Source organism: Octopus sinensis, linkage group LG23 (genome assembly GCF_006345805.1).
Source record: "Octopus sinensis linkage group LG23, ASM634580v1, whole genome shotgun sequence".
Taxonomy (NCBI): Eukaryota; Metazoa; Mollusca; class Cephalopoda; order Octopoda; family Octopodidae; genus Octopus; species Octopus sinensis.
Window position 1 is genome coordinate 28183120 of NC_043019.1, and position 24333 is coordinate 28207452.

The 24333-nt window shown below is 37.3% G+C and overlaps 2 protein-coding genes and 1 long non-coding RNA gene across 3 annotated transcripts in view; 1 reads left to right on the top strand and 2 right to left on the bottom strand.

Annotated features, from left to right (window-relative positions):
- The window catches only part of LOC115223368, a 6019-nt gene extending 3457 nt beyond the window's left edge, over positions 1 to 2562 (top strand). Inside the window, exons 2-4 of the mRNA XM_029793864.2 lie at positions 194 to 375; positions 1233 to 1340; positions 2217 to 2562. Coding sequence (XP_029649724.1) covers positions 194 to 375; positions 1233 to 1340; positions 2217 to 2267 — 341 coding nt within the window. The 3' untranslated portion in view covers positions 2268 to 2562. The remainder of the gene's footprint in view (positions 1 to 193; positions 376 to 1232; positions 1341 to 2216) is intronic.
- The window catches only part of LOC118767659, a 14301-nt gene extending 7544 nt beyond the window's left edge, over positions 1 to 6757 (bottom strand). Inside the window, exon 1 of the long non-coding RNA XR_005003577.1 lies at positions 6562 to 6757. This is a non-coding gene — a long non-coding RNA (uncharacterized LOC118767659). The remainder of the gene's footprint in view (positions 1 to 6561) is intronic.
- Positions 6758 to 7991: 1234 nt separating this feature from the next.
- Positions 7992 to 23790, bottom strand: LOC115223583 (gastrotropin). Its single transcript, XM_029794225.2, has 4 exons — positions 23518 to 23790; positions 13623 to 13804; positions 11377 to 11484; positions 7992 to 8388 (listed from the first exon to the last, which is right to left on the bottom strand). Exons 1-4 carry the CDS (start codon positions 23591 to 23593, stop codon positions 8341 to 8343), a joined length of 414 nt encoding a protein of 137 aa, XP_029650085.1. The 5' UTR covers positions 23594 to 23790; the 3' UTR covers positions 7992 to 8340.
- Between the last annotated feature and the right edge of the window lie 543 nt (positions 23791 to 24333).

Consider the following 24333-nt stretch of genomic DNA (forward strand, 5'->3'; position numbering starts at 1 on the left):
CCGTAACTTAGCAGTTCAGCAAAAGAGACCGATAGAATAAGTACTAGGCTTACAAATAATAAGTCCTGGGGTCGATTTGCTCGAATAAAAGGTGGTGCTCCAGCATGGCCACAGTCAAATGAATGAAACAAGTAAAAGAGTAAAATCTTATTTTATTATTTTCCTTTACATGAAATTTTACCCTATTTTGCAGCCTTTCCGAAGGAAGTAATTGATAAAAGGATGTCCAATACAGGTTTTCTGGAAACTGTAAAAGATGGTGATCTGTTTAAAATGACTACAGGCTTTGTTGGCGATCCTTCTTACAATAAATCCTATCATTTTAAGATGAATGAAACTTTCTCTGATAAAGATTTCTTTGGGCAAAAATTTACGGTCAGTTAAACTTTTAATATTTTTTTTATCATTTTCTCTCTACATTTATGTTATATTTTCTCATCCACTATGCACACAAACCCACACACGTATTTTTGTATATATGTATATGAGTTTAGAAGGGGAAAAAAAATCATATTGAAAATCTCTTTCCTCCCAAGGGCCTATTTGTAATTTAAAAAGTGTTGTGTGGACGCCCCCAGATGATGAAGTAGGCTAGCCCAATATGTAGATATAGTGGGAGAAGTCTAGACGTCGGGAGTTGAGTAGAGGTCATCGGAACGTGCGGTGTAACAAAAAGGAAATTTTCACACCTTGCCATCATGAGCACAATTTTATATTAGCCAATTGGAGTGGATTTTAAGCTACCTGAATCGTGACATGTTGGTCAATGGCTTGTATTTTCCAACATACAAATTGATGTAATATATGGTGTAATTATGTAATATAAATATTCAAATGTTGTCATTATTTTCCCAAATTCTGTGACATTTTATATGGAATGCTTGGTCCTCTAAAATTATCTTGGTGTATAAGTCACCCCAGAGTTTTTTGTCTGTATACTTTAGTTTGAAAAATTCAACTTGCATTTCATGGTAACTCCAATGAACTTAAGAGCAAACCTTGTTCATTTTGGTATTGGTCTATGCTCTTTAATCCATGAATTTTATTCCACTACACCTCTGAAACCCATAAATCAGATGTGGGGTTTTCAGGCCTCCATTAGCAAAAAGCCCAGGCCAAACTTTTCCATTCAGCCTCATCTGATGACTGCTGTATTATTTTGTTTTCCTCCTATTTCCTTACAGAAAGTATCGCTCCCACAATGTTAATATTCTTTCATTGTAATTTTCCAGTTGGTTTGTAAAGTTGAAGGTAACAAATGGTATGATAAATTGACTGAATCTTATAATCAAGCAGAAATTGAGAATGTCCGAGAAGTTATGGGAGACAAAATGGTTGTGGTAAGTATCAATAATTGCTTGTGTGTATGTGTGTGCGTGCGTGCATGAGTGTGTGTGTGTATGTGTATGTGTATTTATGTGTGTATACACACACACACACATATATATATATGCATATATATATATATATGCATATATATATATATCATCATCATCATCTTCGTTTAGCGTCCACTTTCCATGCTAGCATGGGTTGGACGGTTCAACTGGAGTCTGGGAAGCCAGAAGGCTGCACCAGGCCCAGTCTGATCTGGCAATGTTTCTACGGCTGGATGCCGTATATATATATATATATATATATATATATGTGTGTGGTGTGTGTGTGTGTGTGTGTGTATGTATGTATTTTAATGATTTAAATAAGTTTTGACTGTTATTTCCAGCAGGTAGACATACTTAGTATGTCCTTTGATTAATTTTGATCTTTCAGCTATATATATATATATATATATATATATATATATATATATGTGTGTGTGTGTGTGTGTGTGTGTGTGATATATATATATATTGATGCTGTGTTGTGCAAGGTACTACTATGTGTAAAGTACCATTAAACTAGTCTGGAGGCTGCAGGAATTTGAAGTTCCTGTTTGTAGACCAAGGGTGGACTGAGCCATTGGTCACTTGGGCACTGCCCGAAGGCCTGGAGCTCTGAGGGGCCTGCACTCTACATGTTCACTCTATTAAATCAGTGGTACAGGGTCTGGTATACAGTTATGCGCAAGGGCCCTTAATACTCTCAGTCTACCCCTGCTGTAGACCAATGTGGATTACAGCAGGTTTGGGACTGTCTGTGTCCAGAAAATCGATGTTGTAGCTGTATCTAGTTTTGTATTTGAAATATATAACATTTTAATCTTTTGTTCTTTACAGACAACAACTTGTAATGGAAAATCATTGGTTTCAAATTTCAAAAGAGGATAAGAATTAAGGAGAAAATGAAATTGGAAAAAAAAAACACATTTGCAAACACCAACATAGTATAGAAATTTCTAACCGGAGAGTTGACTAAAATAATCCATAATCCAAGTATTTTATCGACACATATTACAATAATCCAGAAAAATAAACGACAAAACCAGATCTGGAAAGAAAAAATAATGGGACAAAATACTGCAAGACCATTTTGTTTGTTGTTTTGTTGATTCTAAAAACAAGAATAATTGTAATATCAACATCATGTCACTTTGAATAAAAGAAGCAATTAAATTGTGAATTATACGAGTTTTTTTCAAATTTTATTTATATTATTTTGATTTTTCTTCTTGTTTGCTAACTAGAACAGTATTTATGAAGGCTGCGAGCTGGCAGAAACGTTAGCACGCCGGGCGAAATGCTTAGCGGTATTTCGTCTGCGTGACGTTGTGAGTTCAAATTCCGCCGAGGTCGACTTTGCCTTTCATCCTCGGGGTTGATAAATTAAGTACCAGTTACGCACTGGTGTCGATGTAATCGACTTAATACCTATGTGTCCTTGTTTGTCCCCTCTGTGTTTAGCCCCTTGTGGGTAATAAAGAAATAAGTATTTATGAATTCATTTTATTTTAATTGTTAAAGATGAGAAGTTCTCTATCTCATTAAACTTTTCCATCTTCCTGTCTATGTAATCTACGGAAACATGGTGCAGTGTTTTCCATCCATTCCTCAAAAATCACTGATTCTACCAAACCACTATCACCCTTACTAATAACATCTCATTAATATGATAAAGTCAAATGATTGGAGAGCTAAACACGAAATTGTTAGTAAGGTTCTTTTACGGAAGCCTACAGAAGGAAGAGCTAGCAGGGGATGACAGGCCAAGACTTATACCAAGAAAATTTTTGATGACAAACTGTGACCCCTCTGACCTGTTGCATATGGTGAACAATAGAACTGGATGATGATAGAAAGTCTAGGGTATCTGTGCAAGCTGTGTGACTGAATGATGGAGATGAGATATGGTAGTGATGGTCATGAACAGCTTCCTCTTTCAACATCTCATATAAATTCTCTCCCCTCTCCTTTCCTCTTTCTTGCTCTCCCCCTCTCCCATCTTCTCTCTCTCCCTTCCCTCTATCTTGCTCCCCTCTCTCTATCTCCACCCCACCCGGTCAGTCTTCAGTTTCCATTAGCATCCAACCTACAAAAGACCTTCTCTTCCACATCACTCCACAACAGTCTCTTTCTCTTAAGAACCCTAACTGAAGCACTAGTATTGTCCTTGACATAAGAAAAAGCCTTCCACCATGTCTTGCATGAGGAATTCCCTACTCAAAGAATTCCTTGCTAATGGTCTCCATCACTCTGCCAAATATGCAGCCCAGTTTAGCACAACCACCTTGGCTTTGCAACTATTCAGACCATATTCTTGCTTCACTTCCTGCCAATTGTTTTCCCTGCAGGCATTAACTTCAAGATGTCCAGATTAGACATCAACCACATCAACCTCGCTAATCTACAAAAGTTATGGGGCACTGTCCCAGTTTTCTGTCAGTCTGTTCCTTTGCATGATGCCCTACACAAACGACTCTCTAATGCTCAGTCTATCAACTCTCCGGCATAATTGAAGGTTTCAATGTTTCACACCTTTCTCACTACTACTACTACTACTACTACCACCACCACCACCACCATCACCACCACCGCAACAGAATTGGCCTCCTAAAACCAAGGTGCCACGTAAAAAATATTGGTGTGGGTGCTGGTGGCATGTAAAAAGCACTGGTGATGGTGCCATGCAAGAAACTCCCAGGACATTCCATGTAGTGGTTGGCATTAGGAAGGGAATCCAGCCATAGAAACCAAACCATAACAGACTATGGAACCTGGTGTGGTGCCTGGCCTTGCCAGTTCCCGTCATGCTCTCCAATCCATGCCAGCATGGAAAACAGACATTAGATGTTGATAATGATGATGATGTTGATGATGATAATGAATAACTATGAGGGGCACAGTAGAGTAAAATAGAACTCAAACGGGACCATGGGCAAAAAATGGTTGAGATCCACTGGACTAAAGCAAGGGGAGTTATCTGTGTTATTGATGGACATAACAGAAAGCTTCTAGTTAGGATTGAACTCATGAATTTATTGTCCATTGTCTACCATCACTTAAGCTCGCAGCTGTTGTGCATAATATTTTATATAACTCTGAGCACCTTTTCAAACTCGACCTGTCTAACACCTGTGGACATGTTTACAAAGTCAGAAAACAGCACAGCTCCCATGACTTTCGGAAACATTTTTTCACGCTGAGAGTTGCTGAAGCATGGAACAGACTGCCGGCATCAGTTGTTAGTTGTCGGAGCACTGCATCCTTCAAAACTTCCATGCTTCCTGAGATTTGCCAACACTACACCTGATTTTCTCCCCTCCATACACACGCAAGCATGCATCTGACTCATACACTGTTCACTGTCCAGACATTTGTACATTACTGCATATGCTTTATATGCACTTTTGACAAGTTGTGGTGCACCTGAGCACTGTATACAATAATTTCATTATATATTATATTATATTTGATTTATAGTTTTATTATTAATTGATGATGTGCAAACAAATGTAAAGAGGTGCATTTTATAATGTAGAATTATTGGCAGATGATAGATCATTTTCATCATTTGTTAACATCTATTTTTCCATGCTTGCATGGGTCAGATGGAAATGGTTGAGGCAGATTTCCTAGAAGACTGAATGCTTTCCCTGTCACCAACCTTCATCTGTTTCCAGGTAGGACATTATTTACACATGACCAGACATATTTTTACTGCAGGCTGGAAACAATAGAGTCTGCCTATATGATGGTGAGAAGGAGACACAAGCACACACACAAACACATATACACATGCACATACACGGCTCGGCTTTGCGAACGAAGATCAGGAAGGCTGTCCACGTCGTGTGCATGCACGCTCATGACTGACAAGTCCGATATGGGAAAGGCAGGTCTGTGAGCAGTGTCCACAGACGAAGGTAACATCCAGTGTGGTGTCAGAGGTGGCTCGCGTCTTCCTCCTGCGTCTCTTGTCTTTAAGTGCGTCTCTTCTTTGTTCTTCAAACGTGCTGACTGTGTTGAAGATTGTGTGGCGCCAGACATCACGGTCTGCAGCCAGGTCTGACCAGCATTGGTGGTTAATTTGACATGCTGTTAGAGACTTCTTGAGGCAGTCTTTGTAGCACTTCCTCAGAGCTACACATACATACAGGCATACAAATATATATGCATACACACACACACACATACATACATATTTTAGAAGTTATTTCATGTTAAAGTTGTTGTATTTGGTTTATTTTGCAGACTTATAGCTCTATAGGTCTTTTAAACACTGGTGTGCTTTATGTGCAGATAAAACACCGATGTTGGGCAAACGAATAAAAATATGCAAATAATATTTGTTCCTTGTTGATGTTGATTCTTCAGTGTTTACTGGTTACTCTGATGCAAGAACCCCCCCCCAAAAAAAAGCATGTAATATGCAACACAGGCAGTAAACAATAAATAAAACAGAACAGAGTGGTGACATTTCGTAGAGATGACCTGGAAGTTGTTGCTCTTTGATTACTATCGCAAACAGCAATAACTTTTTTCAACTGAAAGCACGTCATTGATTGGTTGAAATTATCCAAATACGAAAACTTTAACATGAAATAATTTCTAAAATACCAAATTTTGTCAAAACTGTTCAAAGTAAACCATGTTCTGCATAATACATTCCACCAGTATACGAAGTTTCAAACTGTTTAGTTAGAAGAAAATTAATTAAAAAATCTGTGAGCCAAACTGAATAGATCCGACTCGTCCAGTCCACTGACAATTACATGCAGGGATGTCAGTTCATTCCACAATGCAATTATAAGCTGGTTAAAATAGCCTGTTCTACTGAGAATGAATCTGAAATGCATGAAATGAAATTTTAGCAAAAGCCGGATAGATTTTCATAATAGATGCTATTGCATTGCATTCATCTTCATCATTACTTCATCAGTACTTTGAATCCATGCTGCTAAACATTTCTTGTCACAGTTGACTACTTGAGTTTCAGAATGCAGTCGCAATGTGAAGACAATATGGAAGCTCATAATGGAAAAAAAGTTTTGTGTTAAACTGGGTGAAAATGCCACAGAAACCTATGAAATGCTCCAGACCGCTTATGGATTAAATTGTATGAGCTGAGCATCTGTTTTTCAGTGGTACAAGAGACCAGGCTCTGTAAGTTCACTGGGAAGTTAACGATCCACTGGGTTCCCTCAGGCCTGACAGTCAACAAAGAGTACTTTGTGGAGGTTTTGAGGGAGTTCAGGAAGAGATTTTTTCATGCAAGGCCCAAGCACCTGAACCAGTCTGCAATTCCATCCTGGTAACCAACCACTTGACAGAAACCACTGCAGTGTGATGTAGAGGAGAAAGTCTTTGGTAGATTGGATGCTAATGGAAACTGAAGACTGACAAAGATAGACAGATAGATAATTTTCTTTATGGGCCACACAGGGCTGAATACAGAGGGGACAAATACAAATGTTGAGCTTTTCTTTTCGAAGATGGAAAAAGAAAAAAGGAATGAAAAAGGAAACAAATGTAAAATTCCGATCAAAAGGGATCGGGGGAAAGAGAAAAAAGGCAATCAAAAGGGATTGTGTTGATAGATAGATAGATAGATAGATAGATAGATAGATAGATAGATAGATAGATAGATAGACAGATAGATAGATAGACAGATAGAGAGAGAGAGGTTATATAAGATATTGAAGGAAAAAGTTATTCATGACCATCTCTATTGTATTAATAGGTGAAGGTGATGATAGAGGTTTGGTAGTTGGAAGAATCTGTGATTTTGGGATGGAAGATGCTGCACCATGTTTCCATAGATTGGCACTGACAGGAAGACAGAAAAGTTTAATGAGTAAGAGAACTTCAAGCTGCTAACAAATAAAACAAGAGCACTCAGAGAGCACAAACCTCCGCCAAGGCAACATCAACGTCCTCTCAATGATTAACCAGGGATGACTTTTAAAATGAGAATATCTGAAATAAACTCGACTGCTCTCACAAATGAGAATATTAAAAACGAACCCAACTACTCTCAAAAATTAAGTAAAAAAACAGGGAAAATAATTCAGAATCTTTGTCTGGTACTGGATCGATCCCAAAATCTAATCAGTTCATGCCAGTCAAGAGGCCAAACATTGCCGAAAGTTTCATCCGAATCCATCCAGCGGTTCTTGAGATAACTTGTCCACAGACAAATAAACAAACACAACTGAAAAACAATACCTCCACCTTCGCTAAGGCAGAGGTAATGAATTAAGGGAAATAACTCAAATGGAGTCAATAACATGAATTTACAATTATGGAGTTATAAAAAGCTATGATTAATATTTTGATAAATGAATAATCCAGAATCCTGGTCTGGCACCAGAACAATCCCAAAAATCTAATCAGTTCATGCCAGTCAAGAGGCCAAACATCTCTGAAAGTTTCCTCTGAATCCATCCAGTGGTTCTTGAGATATCTTGTCCATGGACAAACAAGTACAACTGAAAACAATACCTCTGCCTTCGCTATGGCGAAGGAAATAAAAGAAATTTATAAATGCCATTCTAGTCAGTAAACAAGAAGAAAAGTTAAAACAATGTAAAGAAAGAAAATAAACAAAAGCCTATATAATTAAACAATATAATTGTTTGTTTTTTTATTTAAGAAGACTTGATGTTAATATTACAATTGTTATTGTTGATGTTGTTTGAAGCAATAGAACAGCTAACAAAATGGTTTTACAGTATTTAATTCCATTATTTTGTCTTTCTAATTTAAATCCAGCCAAATGTGATTTTGTCTTCCAGTCTTCCAGTTTATTACAATATGTATCAGCAAAATACTTGGGTTATTTTAATCAACCCTCCAGTTAGGAATTCCTATTATTATTATTATTATTATTATTATTATTATTATTATTATTATGTTATATTCGCAAGTGCATTTTTTGCAAATTTCATTTTCTTCTTAATTTTTATTATTTTTTGAATTTTGAAACCATTGTCTGTCCATCACAAGTCGTTGTCTGTAAATAACAGAAAATTAAAATTAAAAATACACCTATTTTCTTTTACATATTTCAAATACAAAACTGTACATATATAAATATGTACATACACACACACACACACACACACAAATATATGACTTTGTTTACATATAAACATGATAATTATTTAAAAAAACAAGGAAATATAGGATCCTGCTTATCTCATTAAACTCCCAACCAATATCACAGAAGCAAAACAGTTTAAACTAAGAATAGATATTAGATTGCTACATTCATATGTAATTTTCATATCCATTATTTAACCTTCTATATAATAATCTGCTTGTTCGTTTGCCTGTTATACTTTAGTTAATTAAAGAGGTAGAGGTGTAGTGAGAGAGAGAGGGGGGAAGAGTGTTAGTAGAGAAGAAAGAAGTAGAGAAAGATGTATAAGAAGAGTCAAATAAGTCACATGGTTAGTTGAAGAGAGAGGCGAAGAGCAAGAGAAAAGAAAGGATGGTGAGAGAAAAGAGGGAGAGAGAAGTGTTAACAATATGCTGTAGGGTGAGGAGGGAAAGGTATAAAGAAAAAGATATGTTTAGGATACAATGTTTAGCAGAGGGTGATGTTCTGGTGGTGAGGTTAAAGAAAGGCAGATAAAGAGAGAAAGAAAAAAGCAGATAGTGTTTGAATTGTTAGAGTAGAGATACTGTGATATCAAGAAAAAGTAGATATAAACAAACAGCTGGACTGAAATGAAATGAAATGAGCTTTGTTACTGAAAACTATAATGATGATAATGGTGGTGATGGTTGTGGTGGTGTGTTGATAATGAGAAGTACTTCTTTTTTTATTGAACTAAATCTATAATATAATTCTTCTACCTACTCTTTTACTTGTTTTAGTCATTTAGCTGTGGCCATGCTGGAGCACCGCCTTTAGTCGAGCAAATTGACCCCAGGACTTATTCTTTGTAAGCCTAGTACTTATTCTATCGGTCTCTTTTGCCGAACCGCTATGTTACGGGGACGTAAACACACCAGCATCGGTTGTCAAGCGATGTTGGGGGGGGGGGACAAACACAGACACACAAACACATATATATACATATATACGACAGGCATCTTTCAGTTTCTGTCTACCAATTCACTCACAAGGCTCTGGTCAGCCCAGGCTACAGTAGAAGAAGGTGCCAAGCAGTGGGATTGAACCCGGAACCATGTGGTTCGTAAGCAAGCTACTTACCACAACATTTTATGGTTTAGGTTGTTAAAAAGGAGGAGGAGGTGAAGTGAAAGAGAAGAAGAAGGAATGTGAGAGTGTGTGAGACAGCCAGCCGATGCATCATGCTGTCACTCATGTGGTTGGTGGAAGTGAGAGATAAAGGGAAAGAGAGAAATGTCTAAGACATGAAGAGGGGAATTACATAGTTAAAAAGTTTTTCGAGGAAGTAGAGAGAAAGAGAGAAATATAAGATGCTTAGCAGAAGGAAATTTTGAAAATCATATAATATATTACTGTGACTGGAAGTGAAATAACTAAGCAAAATAAAAAAAAAAAAAATGCAAATCATCCTTTCGGTGTTGCTTCAGGATATGATCTACAAGGGAGATAACTTTAGTTTAATTTTCAATTTCTAAAAACTCATAAGATGTTGGCTAAAGATTTTTACAATGTGATCAGCAATGAGACAAAGGCAGTTGCATTTTTACAAGAAACCAGCACTAAATTCACATCATTTCTTAAGAAAAAAGAAAGGCGCCTTCTGGCATGTGATCTACAATTTAAATTGAGATTACTTTAGGTTATGAGATTGAAGTAACCGGTAGCCGGACAGTACAAAACAGAGCTGGCTGACTAATAGAGCAGTGGAGTTATCTCCCTTGTAGATCACATGCCAAAGCAGCACCATTCTCTCTTTCTTAATTAGCTTCTCTTAATCTCTTTCATTCTGTAGAATTTCCACGGATCCTACAAGTATTCAGATTAATCTGTCAAATGTAATGCTAATTTATCCGTGCTGTTTTGAATTAGTCATGCAGTATCTCATAGCTTCAAGATTTTGATGAAGTGGTTGCTTATTTTTAGAATGACTTTGCAGGGTAGATGCGAGAGGCCAGATCTGTCCAGTTTGGACATAAAACAGGTAGATATGGCTGGTTTCAATGTTAATGGATCAATCATGTTCACTTTCTTGAAACTCAAATAACAGTTTTTTTTCAACAATCAAAAGACAAAACATATTTAGCACAGAACATGAATACCAACCTAAAAAGGCTAATGGCTGAGATGAAAACTGAAATTATATAACTTTAAACACAATTCAAAACCTTCTGATTGACATACTCTGTTGTTAGTTCATGTGAAACTTGCATGATTTGATTGTAGCTTACTCATGATTGCTAAATGATAATTTTGTGGTTGGGGTTCAAATCCCTACAGGTTGGAGTAGAGTAAGTTCTTGTTTTAGAGGAGCTTCATGGCCACTCACATTTAGGAAGGAGAATGAGAATGAATTAATGGAGTATAGGTATCTCCAAGGAGACAGACAATAGTGGTGAAGCGACCAGATGATATCTGTGTTTGTGTTTATTCCCTCCTCTACCACTTGATAACCAATGTTTGTTTGTTTACATCCCAGTAACTTGGTAGTTCAGCAAAAGAGACTGATAGAACAAGTACCAAGTTTAACCCTTTGGTATTCAGATCACTCTGTCAAATGTAATGCTTATTTATTTCATATAATTTTCAATTAACCCTGCATTATCATGTGGCTTTGAGATTTCAATGCTGTGATTATTTGTTTTCAGAATAACATTGTAGGGTAGGTGTGAGAGGCCAGATATAGCCAGTTTGAACATAAAACAAATAGAATATTTGGGCTGGATATGACTGGTTTAAATGCTAAAGAGTTAAAAAGAAAATATTGGGGTTGATTCATTCAAATGAAACCTTTCCAGACATAGCCCCAGCATGGCCACAGTCCAATGAAACAAATAATAGAGAAGAGGTAAAAATACTCACCACTATCAATGTATCTCCAACAACTTCTCGGACACTCTCAATCGTTGCTTGATTATAGTAGTTAGTGCATTTATCGTACCATTTGCCATCTTCAACTTTACAAACCAACTGGAAAATACAATGACAGAATTTAAGGAAACAATACTTTCTGTAGGGAAATAGGAGGGAAAAAATGGAAATGGTAATTAAGAGCCTCATATAGAAGTAAAAAACCTGAAATTGGTGGGAGATACCATTGGCCCCAATGTCTGACTGGTATGTTATTTTATTCGTTCTAAAGGGATAAAAGGAAAAGTTGACATCGGTGGAATTTGAACTTAGAATGTAAAGAGTCAAAAAAGATGCAACAAAGCATTTTGAATGGCATCCTACAATTCCACCAAGCAATCACCTTCAGAAAGAAATCGTGTGTGTGTAGAGAAAGGCAATATTAAGAATGAAGGATGGCACATCAAGTGAAAGTATTTGAGGTAGTGATATATGGTAAGTAATGTCAGTGGAAAGTTTGTGAAGTATGCAGTTCAGCTCATGTTTAATCACAACAACAGAATACTGCAGTTAGGCTGGTAATAGAGGTGGGGGTCAGTGATGGAGAAATAATGGGTGGTAGGATGGCTTGAGGAGGAAACAGGGTGAAGGGCCCAGTTGGGCATATATCTGTCTGTCTATCTATATTTTACACACACACACACACACACACATACACACACACATGTATATACACATCTAAGTAAAAAAAGCACTTGTATATTTGTCAGTAGAGTCAGTATATTAATCAAAGTGTACACTATCATGTATTAATTATGGCTGATTTCTCTATGAAGTTCAAGGTCCTGAGATCAGCCCTCACCACTTCATTCCATGTTTTCTTGGGTTTCCCTCTTCCAGCCTCATTAAGTGATTTGTGCTTCTTTATAGGCTGATCCACATGCATCACATATCCATACTGTTGCAGTTTTCTTATGTGCACATTACATCTAATTCCTCTTGCGTCCAGTTTCCTCTCTCATCACATTTATACTTTGTTGCTCCAACAAAGCAAACTTGCTTCATTTCTTTTCAATTTTCTCAAGTCCTCTGCCCTCAAAGACCATGTCTGACTACCATGAAGTAACACAGTTCTAACACAAGTATCATACAATCTGTCCTTCACGCTGAATAAGAAAACCTTTGGTATTAGTAGCAGTAATAGCTTCCTGAACTTTTATAGTCGATTCTAACACTAAGTACTATCTTTTCAGGGAAACCACCTTCTCTGCTAATTACACCAATCAACTATTTCTTATTCTCCATTTAAGAGAATCTATTTCCAGTGTGCTCATTGTACTTATTGCTTCAGCGCATCTGTCACATTCAAACCTTGCTTTCTCTGTTAGTCCACCTGTGATTCCACTACACCCTTTCTTTGTCCTTAGCTTACATTGGATACAGCATCTGGACTTCATACCTATACTGCTTCTGTATATCAAGTAAGACCACTTTCATGATGGTGTCAGTCTCCTGTCTTCTGTCCTAATTACAAACATTTCTGTCATACTTAGCAAAGTTTACCTTGAAGACTTTTGAGTTCAGGTTTAGTTTCCATGCTTGGAATTTCCTCTCTAATTCCACTATAGATTTAGCTGTAAGAACTACAAGAATTCCCATGGACAGCCAGTTTTAAACTCCTCTGTAATGGCCTCTATGACTGATGAATAGATGACTCAGTCTTGATGGACACCTACATCATCATCATCATCATCATTGTTTAGCGTCCGCTTTTCATACTAGCATGGGTTAGACGGTTCAACTGGAGTCTGGGAAGCCAAAGGCTGCACCAGGCCCAGTCTGATCTGGCAATGTTTCTACGGCTGGATGCCCTTCCTAACGCCAACCACTCCGAGAGTGTAGTGGGTGCTTTTTGCGTGCCACTGGCACAGGTGCCAGACGAGGCTAGCAAACGGCCACGATCGGATGGTGCTTTTTACGTGCCACTGGCATGAGGCCAGTTGGCACGAGGCATGATAAATCCATCACTGAATTTGTCAGTGAGTCTCACTTTATTTACGGCATATTTGCACATAGCTTGTACAGCCCTCACAATCCATTCATCCACACATAGTTTCCTCAGGGGGTCATTAAAATGGTTTCCTCTCAGCTAAGTAATTCTCCTGCAGTTGTTTTATAAGGAAGTTTACATTCGTGTGCATGAGAGGAATAAATAAAAAGGAAACAAATAATATAAGGTACCAAAAAAATTAACTCACAGTAAATTTTTGTCCAAAGTTATCTGTATCAGTGAAAGTTTCATTCATCTTGAAATTATATGTTTTATTTAAACTAGGATCTTCTACGTAGCCCGTAATTGCTTTAAACAGCTCGCCATCTTCTTTCAATTCAAAAAATCCTCTATATTTTAAAATTTTTTCTGCTGTTTCTTTTGGAACCCCTGTAAAACATGACAAAATTCCATGTAGAGGAAAAAGCAATAAAACTAATAAAAAGTGAAATAAAAAAAGGAAAAAAAGATAAATGGATTAAGAAGCTGATAAATGAACTTAGAAGTACAATTTTGGTGAGGGAAGATCTGCCAATAGTTGCTGAATGAAATGATTTTAGTAATCTTTTACTCTTTTACTTGTTTCAGTCATTTGACTGTGGCCATGCTGGAGCACCGCTTTTAGTCGAGCAAATCGACCCCAGGACTTATCCTTTGTAAGCCTAGTACTTATTCTATTGGTCTCTTTTGCCGAACCACTAAGTTACGGGGACGTAAATACACCAGCATCAGTTGTCAAGCGATGTTGAAGGACAAACACAGACACACAAACATATACACATACACATATATACATATAGATATGATGGGCTTCTTTCAGTTTCCATCTACCAAATCCACTCACAAGGCTTTGGTCGGCCCGAGGCTATAGTAGAAGACACTTACCCAAGGGGGACTGAACCCACAACCATGTGGTTCATAAGCAAGCTACTCACCACACAGCCACTCCTATGCCTATAAATCTGTAAATTATATTTGTTAAGTATTTGAAGTTGTTTCTTCAGCCAAGAAATGAAGACAACCAGAGTGCGAACTAACTGATCATTGATTAAATCTTCAGTATTCAGATCTCTCTGTCAAAAAATGACATTGTAAGGTATGTGTGAGAAGCCAGGACTGGCTGGTTTGAGCATAAAAACAGGTAGAATATTTGGGTCAGATATGGCCAGTTTAAGCCTTTAGATTGAGATTACTCTTTCAAATGTAATGCTTATTTATTCATACTATTTTGAATTAATCATGGCTTATCTCACAGCTCTGAGATTTTGATGACACGACTGTATATTTTTAGAAAGAAATTTAGGGTAGGTGTGAGAGGCCAGATCTGGCCAGCTTGAACATAAAAGATGTAGAACATTTGAGCTGGATATGGCCTGTTTAAGTGCTAGAGGGTTAATACAGACCTACAGATACTGGTGGAGGAATTGTCATCACTTTAACCCTTTTGTTACTGTATTTATTTTGAGATGCTCTGTGTTTCTCTCAATTATTTTAGATATAACAAAGAATTTAGTAAAATAACTTAGTTATCATTCAGCTAGTGTTAGGAACATCAATTGTGACTAAGGTTTGGTGGAAGATTTTAATTAAAAACTTAAGAAAACAAGACATTTGTACTACAGAGCCAGAGGCAGTTTCAGTCGGGTTGGTAACAAAAGGTTTAAATCACCTCAATTGTGGACTGTTAATTATTTAATCAACCTCAAAAGGATGTGAAATTACAATGTAAAAAAATTATGTAGCTAATACCACAAGGTATTTTTGTCTGGTTCCATATTCCTTGATGATAATAATTTCAAATGTAAGAACTACACAAGGAATTGGACTGGAAGTAGCAGTTGATTATAAGTCTATTACTTGAGCAAAAACTTATTTTATTAATATTTCGTTTTTGGATTTGGTTTGCAAGATTCTTTATATGAGTTCATGTGTTGAAGCATATTCTGTTGTGTCTGGGGAGAGTCATTTTCTTTTTGTGCCTTATAATTTAACACACTCACCAGTAAAATTTCCACTTATTCCTTATTTTTATTTTCCTAAACTTTTCGTTGTCTTGCAACCTTTCCAGTAGTCAAGACTATTGAAAAGGTTGCAAGATGTAACAAAAATTTTAGGAAAATAAAAATAAGAAATAAGTGGAAATTTTACTGGTGAGTGTGTTAAATTATAAGGCACGAAAAGAAAATGACTCTCCCCAGACACAACAGAATTATTTTATTAATGCTAGATGTATGAATGGCAAAGATGATCTTTGTGAGTTTTGAACTCAGAATCTAAAGATTCAGAATAAATATCATATAACATTTTGTTTGACGCACTCACAATTCCAGCAGTCTACTAATATGCTGATATAAGCATAAAGTCTGCAATATTGTGGGTGTGGAGACAGTAGTGATTAAATGAACTCCCAGTTTTCGCTTGGTACACTATTTTGTTGACCCTAGAGGGTGAAAGGCAAAGCTGACCTTGGCAGGATTTGAACTCAGAATGGAAAGAGCCAAAACAAAGACCTTAAAATATTTTGTCTGATGCTTCAGTGATTCTGCTTATTCTAACCCTATAACTGCAAAATCAAATTTCATGGTTATTCACAGTAACGATGCTAAATATAGGATTGGTATTTTCTGCAGGTCACGCTGCCTCACTAAACTTGGCATATTTCAACAGAAAATAGTTTAAAACATGACATTCTTTAACAAGAGACAGACTAAGATACAAAATTGCTTTCTGCAGTTAAGAGCAATGAACTTTTGAGTGGATATATCTGACTTCTGAAGTAAAAGGGTTAAAATAGGAGACATTTAGTTTTTCTGGAAAAAAAAGTAGGACAGCCATTGTTGGAATGTCTTTGATCACATATTTGGCGAGGTCCCTTGATCCTTTAACTCTCTTTACTCTTTACTCTTTTACTTGTTTCAGTCATTTGACTGCGGCCATGCTGGAGCACCGCCTTTAGTAGAGCAAATCGACCCCGGGACTTATTCTTTTGTAAGCCCAGTACTTATTCTATCGGTCTCTTTTGCCGAACAGCTGTAAAATTAAATTTCAAGGTTATTTCAGTAATCATGTTAAATATCTTCCAAAATATAGGATTGGTATTTTCAACAAGTCACGACATATCTCAACAGAAAATAGTTTCAGACATGACATTCTGCAACAAAAGAGGGATTGGGACATAAAACTGCTGTTTGCTGTTAAAGATAATGAATTTTTGAATGGATAAAATTTATGCAGGGGAAAGGTTAATGCTTGGGAAGTTGTTGGTATGAGAATCAAATTAGAATATTATATGCCAAATATTAAGAAGCTTCTACACACACACACACACACACAACATTTTTTTATTGTATCCTCACAAAGACCCTTTATCTAACTGACAGGCAATTATTCTACTACAATGTAGTGATCTATCCTCTATTTCTCTCTTCTTTTGTTAGAGTAGCTGTCTTCAAAAACTTTAACATAGGAAGTGGTGTGTCCCCAACCCAACCTGATTCCCTCTACACTACTCTCCTACAATAATAATAATAATAATGATTTCTTTGTTAACTACAAGGGTTTACATTAAGAAAAACATTATGGATAGTACAGGACAAAACAAAGAATGTGTGTGTTTATGTGTGTGATTGTGTTGTTGTTGTGAGGGTTTTGCATGTAAACAAGACTACTCTTTTACTTGTTTCAGTCATTTGACTGTGGCCATGCTGGAGCACCGCCTTTAGTCGAGCAAGTACTTATTCAATCGGTCTCTTTTTCTAAACCGCTAAGTTATGGGGACATAAACACACCAGCATCGGTTGTCAAGCGATGTTGGCGGGGACAAACACAGACGCACAAACATATACACACACACACATATATATACATATATACAACGGGCTTCTTTCAGTTTCCGTCTACCAAATTCACTCACAAGGCTTTGGTCGGCCCAAGGCTATAGTAGAAGACACTTGCCCAAGGTGCCACACAGTGGGACTGAACCCAGAACCATGTGGCTGGTAAGCAAAATTTTTTTAAATCAGCAATGTGTGATCCTCAATAGGGAGGAGACATTTGAGGGCTGCTCATGGAAAACTCCCATAAAAAAACCATGGGTACCCTGATTTTTTCCTTTCCTTTTTTCCAACTACAGACGTATGCAATAACAATAAACAAATGTCACCTTAGTCTGCTGGCTGTGGACAGCTGACACTTTCCATCATACCCAGCAAAATAAGCTGAGATTTTGCATCAAATAATAATAAATGCCCTGATGCAGTTCCGGGCTGTGGCTCTCATGACTTTTGATCTTAACTGATTGGAACTGTTATCATGTACATTGTTTTGTCTTGGTATAAAAGATGGGCTACAAGAATACCACAGATTTGCTTGTCAGTTGCTTGACCATAACCAGTTGAGTATATTCCTTAGTGGCTGACAATATGTACATCTCTGATCATGAGCAGAAGTAGTGGGGGAGCATCATAGCCATGTGTTAAGGGGAATTCTTTGGGGTTTGGACTATTTTCCTTTGGAAACATGAGTGTTTCATTGAACATCCTTAAACAACTCTTATTCAGGGACCTTTTGAGTGGGTGATGGGCTACTCGACCTGAAGAAAATTCTAACTGGGCCCCCACCTGCAAGGTCATGCCCTGTTTATCTTGATATGAGATTACCATGTTGCGCACATATGGTTGTGATGTATATGCCTGGTGTACCCTTATCAGACGGTTAGTCATGATAGTTATACTGGGCTTTGTATATTTTACCGAAATGTCACTTTGATGGCATGCACTGCTCTCTCACTTAATAATAATAATAATAATAATAATAATAATATATTATTATTATAATAATAATAATAATAAATTTCTTTCTAGTATAAATACAAGATCAGGAATTTACTTCCCAACAATATAGTTCTGGGTTCAGAAGATCCATTATGTATACCTTGAGCAAGTACCTTTTACAACAGCAAAGGGCAAACCAAAGCCTTGTGAGTGGATTTGGTAGATGGAAACTAAAAGAAACCCATTCTATATCTATATATGTATGCATGTGTGTAGGTTTTTGAGAGTGTGTGTGTGTATGTTTTTATGTGTGCGTGTGTGTTGCTGTCTCCTTGTCTTGACATCACATGATAGCTGTAAGCAAGCGTCACTGTCCTGCAAGCAGAGTTCTTTGTTTCCAATCTTCTGAGACATGTTTTGGTGTTGAGGAGATATGTCCTAACTTAGAAACAAAAAATGATTGGAAACAGGAAGAGTGTCTGGCCACAGAAAATTCATCTGATTTATGCAAGCATGGAAAGATGGACATTAAACGATGATGAGGGTTGCAATGATGTGTATGACCAATTTTTGCCAAGATTTTACAGAAAAATCTATCACCAAAATGAAATCTTTTGTCAAACTCACACACACACACACACACACGGTTTTCTTCCTTTTTCTCATTGATCTTTTTTTTTCTATCGTTTTATCTTTTACTTGTTGCAACTATCAGGCTGTGGCCATGCTGGGGCACCACCTCGCAGAATCTTAGTTGAACAAATCAACCCCAGTAATTATTGTTTTAAAATCTGGTACTTGTTCTATTGGTCTCTTTTGCCAAACTACCAAGTTACAGGGCCATAAACACATCAATACTGGTTGTCAAGCAGTGGTAGGGGACAAACACACACACACACTCACATGATGGGCTTCTTTCAGTTTCCATCTACCAAATTCACTCACAAGGTTTTGGTCAGCCCAAGGCTATAGTAGAAGACACTTGCCAAGGTGCTGTGCTGTGGGACTGAACCCAGGACCATGTGGTTGGGAAACAAATTTCTTACCACACAGCCCTGTTAAGCCCAAGCTGAAGCTTTAGTTGTCTTTCTATCTGAATCCAAGGTCGTGTTTTGCATAATGTATTTCAGAATCATTATCATGCCAGGCAAAATGCTTAGCAGTATTTCGTCTGCCGTTACGTTCTGAGTTCAAATTCCGCCGAGATCGACTTTGCCTTTCATCCTTTCGGGGTCGATTAAATAAGTACCAGTTACGCACTCGGGTCGATATAATCGACTTAATACGTTTGTCTGTCCTTGTTTGTCCTCTCTGTGTTTAGCCCCTTGTGGGTAGTAAAGAAATAGGTATTTCACCCATCTTCATGTTCAGAGTTCAAATTCCTGTCAGTTGAGTACTGGGGTCAATGTTATCGACTTAACCCCTTCCCCACAAATTTCAGGCCTTGAGCCTTTAGTAGGAAGGATTATGTATTTACTTAGGCTGTGTTCTCTAACTAATTTTACAAGCAAAGCAGAATTGTTTAATAGTTTTCCCTGTTTTGAAATAAGAAGTCATTATTTTCATTGTCCATTGAACTCACCCCTTTTAATCAGAACCTGTTTTTCTATTGTAGAGTGCTGGACGAACTAGTTATACTTTATACAAAAAAAAAAAGGAGAAATTTGCAAATATTCACATAGGATGAACAAAGCATGTTTGTGTAACGTTGTGTTTGTGTTTTGTGTTCCCAATTTGTTTTCTTATCTCAGATGTAGACAAACATATAATACATCTTTTATTTTTTACCTGTTTCAGTCACTGGACTATGGCCATGCTGGGGCACCACCTTGAAGGATTTTTATTTGAATGAATCAACTTTGTTTTTAAGCCTGATGCTTATTCCTCTGGTCTCTTTTGCTGAGCTGCTAAATTATAGGACATAAACAAACAAACACCGATCATCAAGTGGTGAGAGACAAACACATACACACACACAATAAATGGAAAAATATATGGTATATATGTATATACAATGGGCTTCTTTCAGTTTCCCTCTACCAAATCCACTCACCCGGTTTTGATCAGCCCATGATTATAGCAGAAGAAACTTGCCTAAGGTGCCGTATGTTGGGACTGAACCTGGAACTCTTGTGATTAGGAAGCAAACTTCTTACCACACAGCCACACTTGCAGATTTAACCCACACAAGCAATTTCAAGATCAATTGCTCTATCACAGACACTGAAGGACAAAAAGCCAAGTTACAGGACCTGAAAAACCTTTCCATTAAAATGATGCCCTTCAGTGCAAATAGTTCTGGGTTCAGTCCCACTGTGTAACACCTTGGACAAATGTCTTCTACCATGGCCCCAGGCCAACCAAAGCCTTGTGAGTGGATTTCGTAGATGGAAACTGAATGAAGCTGGTTTTATATGTATGTAACTATGTGTGTGTCTTCCACCACTACTCCACAACCAATGTTGGTTTGTTCATGTCCCTGTAACTCAGTGGCTTAGCAAATGAGACAGACAGAATAAGTATGAGGTTTTAAAAAATACAAGTACTGGGGTTGATTTGTTTGATTAAAAATCCTTCAAAGTGGTGCCCCAGCATGGCCACAGTCCAATGACTGCAACAAGCAAAAAATAAAAGATACTACTGCTAGTCATCCAACTTCAAATTGTGACTCATTGAGGTTCCAGAACTGCTTAGTGTTTTTAATTAGCCAAAGTGAGATGATGAATTGACAATTCCATCAACTGGCAGTAACCTACTAACTGGATTGACTGACCCTAGACTGACCATTGGCTGAGAACGTTCTTTAACTCAGACAGTGGCGTGTAATTTCGACGAATTAAGATCAATTCTTCACAGCTGACATGCTGCTCCCCTTGACTTCACTGTGACCCTGGCTCGGGAATTTATCGTCATTGAGTTTAACTCCTCTATCTATAAACTATTGGAAGGCCGTTGACTTATACGAATTTTTCTGCCCTTTGATAGGTTTAGTTTTTCATTCCGGAGGGCGTCTAAATCACCCTTCTCATCAAGCAAGTTTGGTTGCTTACTGGTTTATTCACCAAAGACCCGACCATGCGACAGATTGTACGGGGTTACAAGTTACCAGTAGCACTCGAGAGTGACCTGACATATAAAAGATATTAACAGAAAAACAAGATCTTAATGGAGTTTTTTTCTGGTAATTTGACAGCATATATTGTTCGTGTGTTGTAGAATAAATGTGTCCGGAATCAAAGTGCACATCAATTATCATTTGGAATATAAAAATGAAATATTGTGAATGTTAATTTATCATCCATTCGTAAAACATATCCCCCCCCCCCAAAAAAAAAATTAGAATATTAAACGCCAAATATTAAGAAGCTTCTACACACACACACACAACATTTTTTTATTGTATCCTCACAAAAATCCTTTATCTAACTGACAGGCAATTATTCTACTACAATGTAGTGATCTATCCTCTATTTCTCTCTTCTTTTGTTAGTGTTGCTGTCTTGTTAGTAGCTGCTTACCAACCACATGGTTCCCGGTTGAGTCCCACTGCGTGGCACCTTGGGCAAGTGTCTTCTACTATAGCCTCGGGCCGACCAAAGTGGATTTGGTAGACGGAAACTGAAAGAAGCCCGTCGTATATATGTATATGTATGTGCTTGTGTTTGTCTCCCCAACATCACTTGACAACCGATGCTAGTGTATTTACGTCCCCGTAACCTAAAAAGAGACCGATAGAATAAGTACTAGGCTTACAAAGAATAAGTCCTGGGATCGATTTGCTCGACTAAAGGCGGTGCTCTAGCATGGCCGTGGAATCTTGTTGATTTGTTCTTTGACTTCATTGACTGCGATAGAAAACAGTTCATTTCTATTGTGAAAACGAGACCCCTAACAAACTGTTTCTTGAAAATCAAACACACCAAAAGTATTGGCTGAAACTAACCAATAAAAACTGAAGTCATGTAATTTTATCAGTCTTATTAATTTGGTTATGTTATAAAGGAATTTCTTGTGGGACCGAAATCTAGGGCATAAAATCGGGCGACAGGGGCACGTGACAAAAAGCGCCTCAGAATTCCTATAACTGAATCATATATAAATATCTGTGTACATATTAGTAGCTGTCCCACAAGCGGACAAGAAAAACGAAAACTTTAGTAATAGGTTGTTAATCCTTTTTCTTTTAATTCTTTGTTAGTTGCTGTCGAGAGAAACATTTTTAGTAGGAACAAAACGACGAAGGGTTAAATAATTTATTACACATAAAAATCAAATTTGTTCGGATCTAGCTTGCGATGTCGCTACATTTAGATGCTACAATCATTAACATGACAATTTTTCATATAATGTATGTTTGATATGGGACAGCGCAAACTTTCAAACTTTTACAAGCCAGAATCTTCGAAATGATGCAGTACCCCCACCCTCTCTCTCTTGTGTGTGTGTGTGATTATCAATGAGAAGGTTCACAAGACCTTCGATTCTACTATTTGGTCTAATCAAGTGTGTTTTCAATGAAAAATAGCTGCTGTATGGTTCACCACTGAAAATTTCATAAGTGTATAAGGATTTTCTGGCGATGTTACGGTACCGGTACTTATACCGTAACATCGCCGATTTTCTTGTAAGTGTACAGAATCCGTGTATAATTACTTATACAAAATTATCCTGCAACTAGTCTGGCTGTTATTTAATATTTCGAAGAAACACGAATAACATTCCTAAGAGAATACACACACACACACACACACACACACATACACTCACACACGCACATACACACACGCACACAGAGCTTTAGACTTGAAGTTGTAAACATTTTTAAAAAGGGCAACTAGTGGTCGGAAAAGATAAATGACAACTGGTGATCTAAAGGATAGGAGTGGGGGAAAAAAAAACTCACCATTCGATCATGGGAGGAAAGTCTACAAGAACAGTGAAACATTATAACCCGGCATCCACCGATACAGAAACACACACACACACACACCACACACACACACACATACACTCACACACGCACATACACACACGCACACAGAGCTTTAGACTTGAAGTTGTAAACATTTTTAAAAAGGGCAACTAGTGGTCGGAAAAGATAAATGACAACTGGTGATCTAAAGGATAGGAGTGGGGGAAAAAAACTCACCATTCGATCATGGGAGGAAAGTCTACAAGAACAGTGAAACATTATAACCCGGCATCCACCGATACAGAAACACACACGCACACACACACACACACACACACATTCACAGAGAAAGGCATTTCAGACATACAAAATTCATTCATATAAAAATAATATAAGGATAAACCAAAATAGCATAATACCCATTTTTTCTATGAATTGACGGTAAGATTCCACATCTTCTTTGATTTCTGTCCATTTTCCAAGGAATACATCCATCGTATAATTTATATGATGTAAATAAATATATATTATATATTATATATTATATATTATATATGTATATATAGAAAGTGGGAGAGAAGGAGCACGTTGACTTTAAACACAGCCTGTCGCTTATAAGAGGGCGGCAATATTCTGTTAGTTGTTACTACTGACTTGTACAGTTGCGTCTACGCGATGAATAAACGTCAAGAATGAAGGAAGGAAAGTAGTGTTAACCATATACGATTTATATATATGTGTGTGTGTGTGTGTGTATGTATGTATGTATGTATTTATATATGTGTGCGTGTGTAAGCATGTATGTGTGTGTATGTGTATGCATGCATGCAAGCGCTCCCCTCCTCCCTACTTAATTACTCGGCTGAAATATCATATAACTCATGATATTTTGAATAAGCTGACTCCAACAATAGATATTCTTTCAAGTTTTGGCTCAAGGCCATCGGTTTTGAGGGGAGGTGGTGAGTCGATTACACGAATCTCAATGCTCAGCAGATACTTTATTTTGTGGACCCCGGGGTCAACAAAAAATAAATAAAGGGTAAAGTCAACCTTAGTGGTATTTGAACTTAGATCGTATGGACAATAGATGGCATAACTACAGATGTATACCCACCGCCTGCTTTGTTGCCTCACAACTTTCAGAAAAATGGATGCTTTTTAACGAAATTTTCAACAAATAATCGCTTAGTTCCTGTAGATTGAGTTTATGTAAAAAATTTGCTGGAAAAAGC

Bases quoted from the DNA above. Each gene is read 5' to 3' on its own strand.
- LOC115223583 (XM_029794225.2), bottom strand. From the start codon at position 23,593: ATGGATGTATTCCTTGGAAAATGGACAGAAATCAAAGAAGATGTGGAA. The intron at 11,485-13,622 runs GTGAGTTAATTT...TGTATTTTCCAG, and splicing joins ACTTTGGACAAAAATTTACT to TTGGTTTGTAAAGTTGAAGA. The intron at 8,389-11,376 runs GTGAGTATTTTT...TGTTATTTACAG, and splicing joins TTGGAGATACATTGATAGTG to ACAACGACTTGTGATGGACA.